General features: G+C 48.5%; 1 protein-coding gene across 1 annotated transcript in view; it reads left to right on the top strand.

The window, feature by feature from the left end:
- Nucleotides 1-12,919, top strand: part of GFOD2 (Gfo/Idh/MocA-like oxidoreductase domain containing 2) — a 29,087-nt gene extending 16,168 nt beyond the window's left edge. Inside the window, exon 3 of the mRNA XM_078613885.1 lies at nt 4,586-12,919. Coding sequence (XP_078470011.1) covers nt 4,586-4,939 — 354 coding nt within the window. The 3' untranslated portion in view covers nt 4,940-12,919. The remainder of the gene's footprint in view (nt 1-4,585) is intronic.
- The last annotated feature ends 284 nt before the right edge of the window (nt 12,920-13,203 follow it).

Here is a 13,203-nt window from a genome sequence, read left to right on the forward strand (position 1 = left end):
GCTGTGTGCGCTGCGTGACTGGACATGGTGGATCCTGGTCAGGGAGCAGGATCCGTTGCATTCCTACGTTGAAGCTTCCTCCCTTCTGCCACTGTAAAAGGGACTTGTGGTCTAAATAGGGTCTTAGCCGCCTATAGCTGAAGGTCATCTGTCTGTTTGGGTGGCTGAGAGGCCTAGGAGTTGGTGTGCTTGCCGCTAAGCTACTGCATCTGGAGTTTAACTCTCACTACTGCCATGTTGTGGGTTTACTCTCCAACACACCGGTGTGCTGTACTTGTAACGAATTGGCATGTTTTGTTTAAGTAACAAACCTTACTTATTGGCTGTGTTGGACGGTGGCGGGTTTAACGGCACAATTATATTTACGCGATCTAACCCAAAAACCTCTATTATGGATAATATTGGTCGTGAATGTGTACATGTTAAACTCACTTCTCTCCACAGTACTTTTGTTGTACGTATGTATGTTTAACTTCTTTCACACCATACGTAAGCCAACCATGCTCAACGGACGTCTTGGAAACCACCACCAAAGACCTTGGGTTAGGTGGATGTCAAAGACCCTGTGATATACCAATGTTAAGGGTCAGGCTATTGTGAGCGAGTGTTCTGGCAGCGTCTCTACAATCTCCCACCATTACAACTGCGAAAGTGCCCCGCGTAACGCCGTTTCCTTCGCGTAGATTGTTCGTGGAAGTCTCACGTAATTTCAAGGATCCTTCGTCGGAATGGTTTCGGGCAGTACCTACTTCAGGAGTCGCTTTGAGTGTGCCTTGTTTTGCGAGTGCCTGGAGAAACCTCAGCGCATTCCAGGGGATGATGCTGAAAGGGGAACCCGGATCCAGGGTTTTTTTTATTGGAATAACCCCAATGCTGCTGAAATAATTCACTCCCAGAAGGCCGTGTCGCCAATAACAGGCTATGTGCACTGGCGGAGCCAGTGGGGGGGGGGGGGGGGGGGGTGGCACGTGCCCCCCCAGTGATCCGATCGAAATCCCTAATTTTTATCAGATCATTGGGGTTTATTAGTAATACAGCGGCATTTTGTGACCCCCACTGCCACTGTGTAGCATATTATTAAGTGCCAGGTCCATAATTGGCAATAAGTAATGGCAAATCAGTTATAAGTGACTCACAGAATTGTGCGCAGTTGCGTATACAGTTCACGACTTCCCTGAAGGCATTCATCTTCAGCGAGCGCGAGGCCTATCACACTCGGTTTGAATTCGACCCTCGATCGATGGCTGCATTATCGCCGCACACGCGTGGAATAAAAAGCAAGGGACAAGTCCAGCCATTGGCTGTGTGTAAAAACAAATGAAAATAATTGTATATCTCACCTGGAGGAACAGAGATACGGCGAGAGGCGTATGTTCCACTTATTTTATTTTATTCCTCATTCTCTCCACGACAATGCAAATAGTCATTAAAGGTCCACCGCACGAGTGCGTTTCACGCACTCATTTGCAGTACTGCCATCTCCTGGCCAACGTGAACCCAGTGGGTTTAGAAGTTCCATGGGGTTTGCGTGATCCTCGGGCCCTCGCCTCCAAAGCGGTGGCTGCCAGGCGAACGTCATTGCACCTCGCTTGTAGCAAGACTTTGTTGTCACACGACCGTGGCTGCTCGAGCAGTGTGTGTGTGTGTTAGATTATCTGTGTGTGTGTTAGTTTATCTGTGTGTGTGTGTGTCTGTCTGTGTATGTGGGAGCGGTAGTGTAGCGGTTAGCACTGCGCTACGAACCTGGCGACCCGAGTTCGATTCCCGCTCATGGCCAAAATCAGTGACGATTATCTGAACCAGTCTTAGGCCTCCTCTAGGTCGACTCAGCCTCGAGTACCTGGTGCAGTGTGTTAACATCATCACAAGGGAGACAAAGGCAGTTAGGCGTGGTGCTGGCCACCCATCCACATCGTGTGACGTGACGGCCTTCATAAGTGCTCGCTAACAGCACTTGCCCCAACATTATGTTAAGGCAATAGGGGATCTTTGTCTATTTGTCTTGTGTAGCACAGTAGGGGGCACAGCTGGTGTATCTGGCAGTAAGCTCAGTTGGTCAACTCATGGCACCTGCAGGACCTGTCCCGTGACCTCCTGTCAGCGAGCCTTCGACACTTCAAGTGGCCTCAAAGTGCACCTGGCCTGGCACAGGCACCGTGGTGACGTCACCGTTGCTTAGTGGCGAATGGTGGCTGTTGGTATTGGTGGTTTAATATTGTACCGGTGAGGCGATGCGTGCATCGTAATTGACAGCTTGTGGTCAGGCATCTGTGTGTCACGAGGCATCTTGAAGCAGTATTTACAAGAAAGGATGTGGTGTGTGATTTACACCACAACTCCCGTTAGATGTTGTGTATTGATTAACGTGGCTCTAATGCGTTAGCTCCGCTCTTGCCGTTGGGTCTGTTAAGTTGCCCCACTTAAAGGAGATGTTATCAAGTTTCTGCTTCGGTGAATGTATCAGTATCTTAGAGGGTTAATTCAATACAATAGCGTTTTAAGACTGTCGGGCACATAATGAGAACTCCAAAATGCAATTTGTTCAGTCGAAGTCCACATTCACTCCGTGCCTAACCCCACCTAACGAGGCGGCTCAATCCAACACTGTTGTGTATTACTGTATCGTAATAATGTAGTACATGCACTCATCAACTTACGAACGAGTGAGGTTCCAGAGGTCTGTTCGTAAGTCGATTTGTTCGTTTGTCCAACTTTACTCCTGTCAATTCCAAACATGTTCTACAGCATGTACAATAAACACGGGGAATGGCTTTAAAAGTTGTACAATCTCGTGTAGATGTAGATGCCACCGGTTCTTCATGTTCTGTAGACGTAGATGCCACTGGTTCTTCACGTTCTGCAGACGTAGATGCCACTGGTTCTTCACGTTCTGCAGACGTAGATGCCACTGGTTCTTCACGTTCTGTAGATGTAGATGCCACTGGTTCTTCACGTTCTGTAGCTGTAGATGCCACTGGTTCTTCACGTTCTGCAGATGTAGATGCCACTGGTTCTTCATATTCTGTAGATGTAGATGCCATTGGTTCTTCACGTTCTGCAGACGTAGATGCCACTGGTTCTTCACATTCTGTAGATGTAGATGCCACTGGTTATTTACGTTCTGCAGACGTAGATGCCACTGGTTCTTAATATTCTGTAGATGTAGATGCCACTGGTTCTTCACGTTCTGCAGACGTAGATGCCACTGGTTCTTCACATTTTATAGATGTAGATGCCACTGGTTATTTACGTTCTGCAGATGTAGATGCCACCGGTTCTTTACGTTTTGTAGATGTAGATGCCACTGGTTATTTACGTTCTGCAGACGTAGATGCCACAGGTTCTTCACATTTTATAGATGTCGATGCCACTGGTTTTTCACATTCTGCAGACGTAGATGCCACTGGTTCTTCACGCTCTGTAGATGTAGATGCCACTGGTTCTTCACGTTCTGTAGCTGTAGATGCCACTGGTTCTTCACGTTTTGCAGACGTAGATGCCACTGGTTCTTAATATTCTGTAGATGTAGATGCCACTGGTTCTTCACGTTCTGCAGACGTAGATGCCACTGGTTCTTCACATTCTGTAGATGTAGATGCCACAGGTTCTTCACATTTTATAGATGTCGATGCCACTGGTTCTTCACGTTCTGTCGATGTAGATGCCACTGGTTCTTCACGTTCTGTAGATGTCACTGGTTCTTCACGTTCTGCAGCAGTAGATGCCACCGGTTCTTCACGTTCTGCAGATGTAGATGCCACCACAGCCGTCTATTGCGCGGCGGTTGAACTTGTGACTCTCGGTCCGAACGGGCAACTTGACGTGCTGACCAGGTTTGTCCGTATCTCTGAAAGTTCAGAAGTCCAATATTCGTAAGTAGAGGAGTCCTTGTACAGGCCTACCTCTTTTCGTGCTGCCTCTTATAACGCTGTTTCGTTATGACGCTCTTTGTCCTGCAGGAAAATTCCTGCGCGGATCAGCCCCCATATACAGAAGGAAGTAGACGTGGCGTTGCCTGTAGGGGCGGGTCTCTGCCCATCGTGGTCTTGTGGAACCTGAATGGAGGTGTCTGTTGTATCGATTCTGCTCACAGTCGATCCGATTGCCACGTTAGAGTATCGATTCATCGAGGGTTAATCGCTGCTTTTATCAATTGGCGATCAATGGATCGAGTAATCCCATGAGTATAGCTTCCCGCAGATCGTGTGTTTATGGCCGATGTCGTCATTAAAAGCAATTTTTATTTTTTAAATGCTTTAATACATTTATCACGTGTATAGTATCATTATGAAGGCTATCACCGACATCCCATATAGATATTGCTCATAGGTAAAAAAAATAGTGCTCTTGGTAACGCATCTCCATTGGAACCACGTTATAGTGGCCTCCTAGAGCGCTGTCTCGCACAGTGCTCCGTTTACCAACAATGTATCCTGAGCACTATAAGAGGGGTACGCCTACACCGTATTGTGCCGTATTGTGTTGTATTGCAGCGTATCACGTCGTATTGAGCCGTGTCGTATTGTGCCGTATTGCCCTGTACCGTATCGTGCCTGTACCTTATCGTGCCGTGTGTGCGGTGCAGGGCCTGGTACAGACGGTGCGGGCGCTGCGCGCCTCGTTCGAGGTGCGCGCCGAGCGGCGGGCGTGGGAGCGCGGCCCCCTGCACTCGGCCGCCACCTTCGAGGACGGCCTCTACATGGCCAGCGTGGTTGAGGCCGTGCGCCAGTCCAGCCGCCTCGGCGAGTGGGTCGCCGTGCCGCCCACGCCGGGCCTGGAGGGCGGCGCGGCGCCGGCGGAGGCTTCTGCGGCTTCGACGGCTTCGGGGGCGCTTGCGCCCACGTCGACGTGCGCGAGCTGCGACGGGGGAGCGAGTGTGAGCGACGGAGGAGGAGGAGGAGTGGGCGATGCGGAGTCCGAGAGGGACGGCCTCCCTTGAACGACTTTTCGAGCGGCTGGAAAATTCACCTTTGGAACCCATTGGTGTCGATCTGATGGCTGAGCAATGGCGGTTCACGTGACTCGTTTAAGAATATTCAAGTTTACGTAATTTAAACACGACAGTTCCCATCTTGAATTTGTTATTTTATAAAGAGGATGTGGATAGCCGTACTTACCGATGGCCGATTTTTTTTTGCCTTTGTAAGTTTCGAGGTAAGCGTCTTGGGTTGTGACTCAAGCAGACGGACCTGCGTTTATTTGTGAACGATCTCACAGGGTGTTTAACGTCAACTTTACAACAGAATATTTTTGTCTTGCTAACAAAAACTTCCCGAATCTGTTTCGTATTTAGCTGAGTGTGGGCAGCCACTCACCAGTCGGATCCTCGTTAACCGCCCAGTAATTTATGCACGGAATTACCAATACGTGACTTCTGTTGCCAGATTGGCTTTTAAGATGCCCTTGACATCACTCTCAAGAGGTGTGGATATTGTGTACTGGTGTCGTGGCCACCAGCTCAAAATCTATTTTTTTTAACAACTATTCAGAATTTAAAAACTCCTTATACCGGCGCTAGATATCCACTCCCACGAGACATTGTGTCCAGTTCACTCTCCCAGTGTATAATACGTTTAATAACTAATGGTGTCGGAGACGAGGGGTGAGGAGGCGCCGCTTGCAGCCGGTGTGACATCGCGCCGCGGCTTACATCTGCGAAACCGAACGTCCGACGCGGCCTCGGCACCCCAACTTCCCGCGTCGACCCGCGTTCTCCTCCTAGCCCACGCGGCTCGACGTCACCCCTCCTCACCCCTCCCCCCAGCCCCCCCCCGCCCTCCCGTGTGGAGCGTGCCGCTTGGGAGTCCGGGGAGCTGCCGACGGAGAGAAACGTTTTTGTCTTTTTTGGTGACAGTGGCAACAGAAGAAAGTGTCCTCACCCGCTGGCTTGGGGTTTGGGGTGGCCTTTCCAACTACTGAACTGCATGGGGGGGGGGAAGTAGGACAATGAATAGAAATATGCGAAAGCTTTACTTATATTTAATAAAATATATGAATTTTTCTTTTTTTTCGGCTAACAGGTTTTAACTACTGTAATGTGAAGAGAGTGCAGGTGCTGCCCTCTCTGCCTGCGTGATTGTGATTGGTTGTCAACGCTTCAAAGGTCAGCGCTTGCTGCTCCCTGATTTGCTGCAGGCGATTCGGTGACCGCGCGATCTGTCGCGCGGCCTCAGACTTGCGTTTTTAGACGTGCAGTGTTGTTTTGTACGTTTTGCGGGTGAACTATTTTTTACTTTTTTCTTTTTGCACGTTTCAGCTGGGGTGGGGGGGGCTGCCGATTGTAACACGATGCTGGCACGTTGGTCAACGGCACGGAATCAAAATTGCCCCCTACGCTTAATGTATGTGATGTCACGTGTGTGTCGTGGGGAGCGGTGGTGTAGCGGTTAGCGTGCCGTGCTACGAACCCGGCGACCCGCGTTCCATCCTCATTCACGGCCAACACCAGTGACGATAATCTGTAGCGATCCTGGGCCTCCCCTAAGTCGACTCAGCCTCAAATGAGTACCTGGTGCGGTGTGTAAACATCGCCACTTGGGAGACAAAGTCCGTCGGGCGTGGTGCTGGTCACCCACCCCCTCGTGCGCCGTGCCAGCCTTCATAAGTGCTCACTAACAGTACTTGCTCTAACAGTCTGTGAAGGCTACACGGCGGGGGTTCTTTGTCTTTGTAATGCAAGCTGGAGCTCTCAATTCTGAGCCTGAAGTCCTTATTCTTCTCTCAGAAATCGGATACAGTTCCCAACAGCATCGTGGGCTCAGCGGAATAATGTGATTGTGTGTGTGCCGAGCTGGGCAAAGCCTGGTGTGCGTGGTGAAGAGAGGGGAGGGTGGCTGGCCTGGGGGTGGAGTCGCCTTTGAAACACGCGGCCGATGTCTGCGTGATTCATTTCAACGGCGATTCTGGTCGGGCTGTGCGAGCTCCGGCCTTCACTCGCCCATGCAGCCCTCAAGGACCTTCTGTTTTTTCTTTTGTCAGCGCCAGAATTGGGGTGAGAGCGAAGTGATCTGGCGCGCTCGTGTTATGTAGGTACGTATGTTGAACGTCTTTTTCGCACCGTTATGTAGCCATCCCTGCTTATCAGAGGTGCGGGGCTAACTGTATTGCCATTGTAATTAATTGCAATGGCAATACTAATTTCTTTAGAACTGCTTTTTGTGTTTAGTTTGTTGTCCTTCCCCCGGACCTCTGATTAGCACAGTTGGCTACGTATATCGCGAAAGTAGGTCGCGACGTACATACGTACAATGGCGATTCTAACCCTGCCTACAATTGACCATAATTTATTTTCTGGCCGTCTGGAATCATCGATGCTTTTTGCTCAGCTCAATTCACAACAGGATCTCGGTGGAATCCAATTATATTGCACAAATTCCAGGTCGGTTCCCATTCACATGAATGTCGATTTTTAACATGGGAATCGCCCACAGAGGAATTGTGATTCGTGCAGAAATCGTCACGGGAATCACCCAGCTCTTGAGCAGCCCCTATAGACGTGCTGTCGATTACAGTCCTACTGGAGTCGTTGTACAGATGCGGATACAACTAAAGAGAAGTGGATTATTTAAACTACTAAACTAAACATTTTTGTATTTTACCAGGTAAGGTCCACTGAGCTATGTAGCTCTTTTTCAGAATAGACCTCGCCACACAAATGGTAGCTCAACGAAGTGGCTTATCATGTATAAATTCATAGCAGCCAAATACTCTAAAAGCATGTTGATTCTAAATGTGGAGGGAAAAACCGGAGGATCCGGAGAAAAATCCACGCGACCACCAAGAGAGACATGCAAACTCCAAATATGCAGCAGGTGTCAGGTTTGGGATCGAACCCACGACCTCCTGCGTACCAGACAAGGTAGTTAACATCTCGCCACTACGGTGCCCTAACTGTTACTCTAATTATTTTATTTCATTCACCTCATATTGTAAATAAAACCCTCACTGTTTCCTCGCTGTGGTGACGCGGGTGACGTGACTGTATACTTCCTGCACTGATGGGCATTAGTCGTGTAACCAGGGCATAACTCCACACTTGGACACGCTGCTGGCAGTCGACTTCAAGTTAACTCCAGGCATCATCTCCTCTGCGCACAAGGACATGGTTATGAAAGAAACTGGTATCCGCGTGTGTTCACGCAATTGTAAAATCATTGTCTTGGGGTTACAGACGGAGATGTGCGTTCTCAATCACCCGGGACAGTCGTGCCGTGTCCTGACACATGGTCCAGGAGATGGCCGATTGTGACGTTGGACCGATTTTTTCAGAGTCTTTCTGCACTCAGAAACTGGAGGGCCTACAGGAAACTGCGTACAAGGATATAAGCTCCGCACGCATATGCATGTATGTATGGGTGAACTTCTTTCTCACCGTACGTAGCCAACCGTGCTAATCTGAGGTGCGTGAGGACGTAAGAGATGCGGCTGAAAGCTACCTGCTGGGCTGCTGCCCATGGGCGCAATAGTTCCCAGCATGCCTCTCTCTTTCGCCCAATCGCGCACATGTCACAATCGCACGTGATCGACAAATGTTCTCGGTGTTTCAATTTCGCATCGGGAACTTTATAATGTCGGTGACATCTGTCACCTCAGGAAATCATTTAATGCTACCCTCATGTCACTGTTGGCATGCCGCGTAAACAAGAGAGTGTATATGTGTGTGTATGTATATATAGTCTGTCCGTCTGTATAAATATTGTACAGGTGTTCAATTCAAAGTAAGAGGTCAGGGACTGCATTGGCATTGGTTTATAAGCACAGACTGGAAATCCTTTACCACCGTTGTCGTGAACACTTCTTCTTAGCTATCATGAAAATAATATCTATTATAAAGATAATAGCCCACTGAAATAATATGCAGCACAATCCCTTTCGAGAGCCGACTGTAATCATTGGTAGTAATTAAAACGATTTAAAAGTTAACTTTATTTTAGCATGTACAGCCCACTGAGCTATATAGATATTTTTCAGAAGCTACCTAGCCACAAATGATAGGTCAACGAAGTGGCTTATGTGGAAATTTATAACAGCAAAATACTGTACTCTAAACGCGTGTTTGTGATTTTAAATGCGGAGGGAAAAAACGGAGGACCTGAGAACACGCAGACTCCAAATATACAGCAGGTGTCAGGGTCGGGATCGAACCCACGACCTCCTGTAGACCTGGCGAGGTAGTTAACATCTCGCCACCGTGGCGCCCACAATTAGAAGATGATTTAATTTTAAAAAATCTCGAGATGTCTAACCACCATTGTGAAACATTTTAACTCCCTCCTTGTAGGCAGGGAAGCCGCCGTAGCTTCCACGATGCTCACTCAACCCGTTGACAAGGTGGGCAAAGGTGCTCATTAGACATAGGCAAGTTCTCCATAAATGGGTCACCTGGTGTAATAATACAAACGGGCGGGCGGGGGGAGGGCTTTTTTGTCTGCTGTGGGCATCGTCTAAAGCGCAAGTTAATTTGGATTTTTGGTGATCGGGGGGGGGGGGGGGGAGGGTGTTAATGTCAACGGTGGTAATGCGTTTACGGCGTGTAGCGGAGGTGGTTCGACACTGGCTCGCTCGCTCGCGGGCACCCACACCGGCTGTTGCTGCACACACACCTGGCATGTTTACTGCGGCGCTATCGTCTATATTATTTACACTAAAGTTCCGTAACTGTGGGGGGCCACCCCCCCCCCCGTGCCCCGAGAGTCCCGCTCCCGAGTTATCCGAAGGGGTGTAGGCCCCGTGCTAAAAAACAGGCGGACGGTACGTCTCCTTTGCGCGTTCCGTGGGCTGCAAAGGCCGGAGTGCGTCGTTTCGGCAGCGTTGATTCAATGCCAACAAAAGTCTGGACTCCTTTTGGACGTCCGGTGTCTCTCATCTGGGACGGTGGCACGGCGCAGCGGTTCGCCGCTTGTTCGCAGGGGTTCACGGTTTGTGACTCCGGCGGCCGGCCCTGGGAGTGACCACACGCACAGTGTCCGCCGCCATCCGCTTCACAGTGGACGTTCAAGGTCCCATGGCATCATTCACGAGCACAGGCCGCTGTGTTCCAGCATCGTGCTCCAATTTTTGCCGAATTTGAAAAAATTACACCGCAAAAATACTCAGTCGGAATATATTCGTAGAAAATCGTCACTAACCACGGTAAGAACTTTGCAGGATGCTCCTGAAAAAGTTATTCTTGAAACCGATGCAGGTGAACTTTAAGATGTTTATGGGCAAGGACCCTCTGTTAAATATTGGTCATAGATTAACGAAAAATTCTGTAATCGATTACTTCAAATAAGTAACAACATAAATAAACAATAGATCCACGTTAAAGTTGCTACCTGGCAAATTGCTTTACATCGTGATGTTTGGAGTCATGGGACACTGGCCATTCAGCGCAGCTCCTCATGTTAGATAATAGTGTGCTGAAGCATATCCCACAGAACTACTGAGATAACTTCAAAGTGACTTTTATTCACACCAGTGTGAGTGCCCTTTCCCACGCGTCCTTCAAAAGAGGGATTTTTGTCACGTGGCGATAAAACCAATATATATTTATTCTCTTAAAATTTTGCCAAATTCAGTCGACACCCAAATTTTACGTGATAGGTTTTATTTTTTTGTGATGTTGGTGACCAGGCTGAGACCATCAACTCGCGACACTTGAACCCAGTTTAATCACGAGCAGCTAAAACCTGGATTTGAACCGAGGACCTCAGCAGTGCTGGCTCGTTGCTCTGACTTTGCGAGCCACCCGACCAGGTCACTTGTGTGTTCCATCACACATCCCATTAGCCAGTGATAATCTAGAACCATTTGTTTGGATTGGAAGCCAGGATCTTAAAATTAGCCATGTATCTTAAAAGGCCGATGCTCGCCCAGTGCTCTGACGTGGGCATTAACATCAGCCCGTTAAGCCAATTTTTTAATCGGTTGATCCCAGATACGTTTTACCAATTTATATTTTCCTCCCCCAGAATTGCAGTTAACTGTTTATTTGCGTGGCGTTTCTAAATGTTTTATTTCGATCACCCGGTAACTAGCTACTGTATTTACAAGTTGCTTTAAAACGACTGTAATGTTTTCCTGTCTGAGCCCGTCGCGGCACTGGTGGTGATTGGTGTTCGCGACACTTCAGGGATTGGTAGTCGAGTGAATGGTGCCCTGTGCGATGTTCTGTGCTTTTGTGGCGTTGGGTGCGCGCTGGCGGCACTGGCTGAGGAGCGCATGGTGCGTGCGCGGCCTCTCGTGACTCACGTTATTAACATTGTGGCGTGCACTTTATTGCTTGAATGAAAAATCGTATTGGTCGCGTGTTGTTTTTATTAATTAAAACGGAAGCGCATTTTAATATACATTCCTGTGGCCCTTTAAAACCATGCACTGACTCCATAGTTTATGCGGGTGCCGTGATAGTCGGCTCGCAATTGATGTGGCAATTCGTTGTGCATAAAGCATGCGCTACACTGTCGGGTAGCGAACGGTGCTGTCCTCGTGAGAGAAAACCCCGCTGTCGTAGTGGCCGCGAGTCGTAGTATCGTAGTGGTAGAGTATCAACGGTGGCGATGAGGCTGTGCAGTAATTCATGGCGACCGTAAGCACGCCACGCTCGCCACAGCGGTGCTGCGACACTGCCAGAGTAATATATTAGGGCTGCGCGCGTTGTTGTTGTCGTCGTTGTCGTGCTCACATTGTTCATTAACGCGGGGTGTTGCCGTCGGCCGTAGAGCCGAGTGCAAGTCGGACTCGTGAGGTTGTCGTCCCCGCGCTCGCTTCGTGCCCAGGTCACGTTCCCGTGCTGCCAGTCCTCCCTGCGTCGGCGCCGTCGACTCAACGCACCTCGTCACGTTGAGGGCATTAGGATGCTCATCGTCTGCATTTGCCTCCAGAAATGGTTTCTGTTCTTCGAACTGCCGCTTGAAATCTAAGCCACCATTTTCATATTCTTGGTTCTTTCGGTAAAATCACGTAGAAGGGAAATAATAAAATACAAATACAACAATTAAATTATCACGACGTTTCGATTGCAACACAAGCAATCGTCATCAGGTGGGAAAACTACAGGTTACCAAGACGCATCATTGGATGTGCTTTGGGCTTGCGACCAAATTCTTCGCATTCTTAAACGGACAACGTAAACAACTCTTAACAGGAATGTTTATCGATTTACTTTTAACAACAAGGTAACTGCTCCAACTGGTTTAGCCGGACTGTTAGCAGTCCGCATTCTGGTTTGCTTGGCAGTGTGTTCTGTAAATCAATGCATTTGCTAGTTTGCAGCAGGCAAACACTCATCTGGCAGCAAATACACAGAAGGCATGCCTCCGAATGTTCACGAATCTATTGACATCAGTTTTCCTCGTTAGTCCTTTGGGTAATAATGCGCAGCAAGCAGGATGCAAATGCGACATGCAGCATGTTTGTTGTTGTGTGTGTGTGCGTCTCCAGTCTCGTAAACTGTGGTGTAACTGTTTAGTTTTTTTATCCAACCGAGTGGTGTTTGCTGTAAGGTAAAATTGGGGCGGCAGTGTTTGCGCGCCCACTTTGTTTATTAATTATCAATTCCAGGTGTGGACCGATGTTTTACAACAAAGAGTTCCCAATTATTTACGCAACACGCTCTTTACCCACGCAGCCCAGTCGGCTGCAGGGTTTGGCTCGAGGATGTTAATTCTGTGTCCCCCCCCGAGTCACTTTGTTATTCTGCACCGTCATCGCTGGCAATGAAAGGCGCTCGGATGTCATTTGCAACATACTTACTCAGACTACACAGATCAGTTCCAAAATAGGACATTGTCTACAAATAATAATAAAAATATCTATTGTACACTTCTTGGACCTCCCAGGTCTTTCTTGCAATAAAGGAATCTCAAACAGGCTGTCACCTGGTTAAATACAGGACTGTGAATAGATCTGTTAATGGTAATAAATAAATTGCATAGCAGCCTGTGCTGTTTGTGATTCGGTGTGCGTGTGTAGTGACAAACGTCTTTCTGTGGTCTTTTGGAGCTTATGTGATTCCGCATTCTTACAGGACGGTGAATGCACTCGTACAATTGCAATGCGCACAGCATTCACTCGCTCGAAAATGAAACAGCTCAGAAGTGTGAGGAGCCACAGAGAACAGGACTGACAATTTCCCAAGTTCTGCAGTCTTCTATTTCAGGGGTGGCCAACCTGGAACAGACCAAGAGCCAAAAAGGACCATGTGTTCTGCAAAGAGCCAAG

Source organism: Lampetra planeri, chromosome 42, assembly GCF_965212315.1.
Source record: "Lampetra planeri chromosome 42, kcLamPlan1.2.h2, whole genome shotgun sequence".
Taxonomy (NCBI): Eukaryota; Metazoa; Chordata; class Hyperoartia; order Petromyzontiformes; family Petromyzontidae; genus Lampetra; species Lampetra planeri.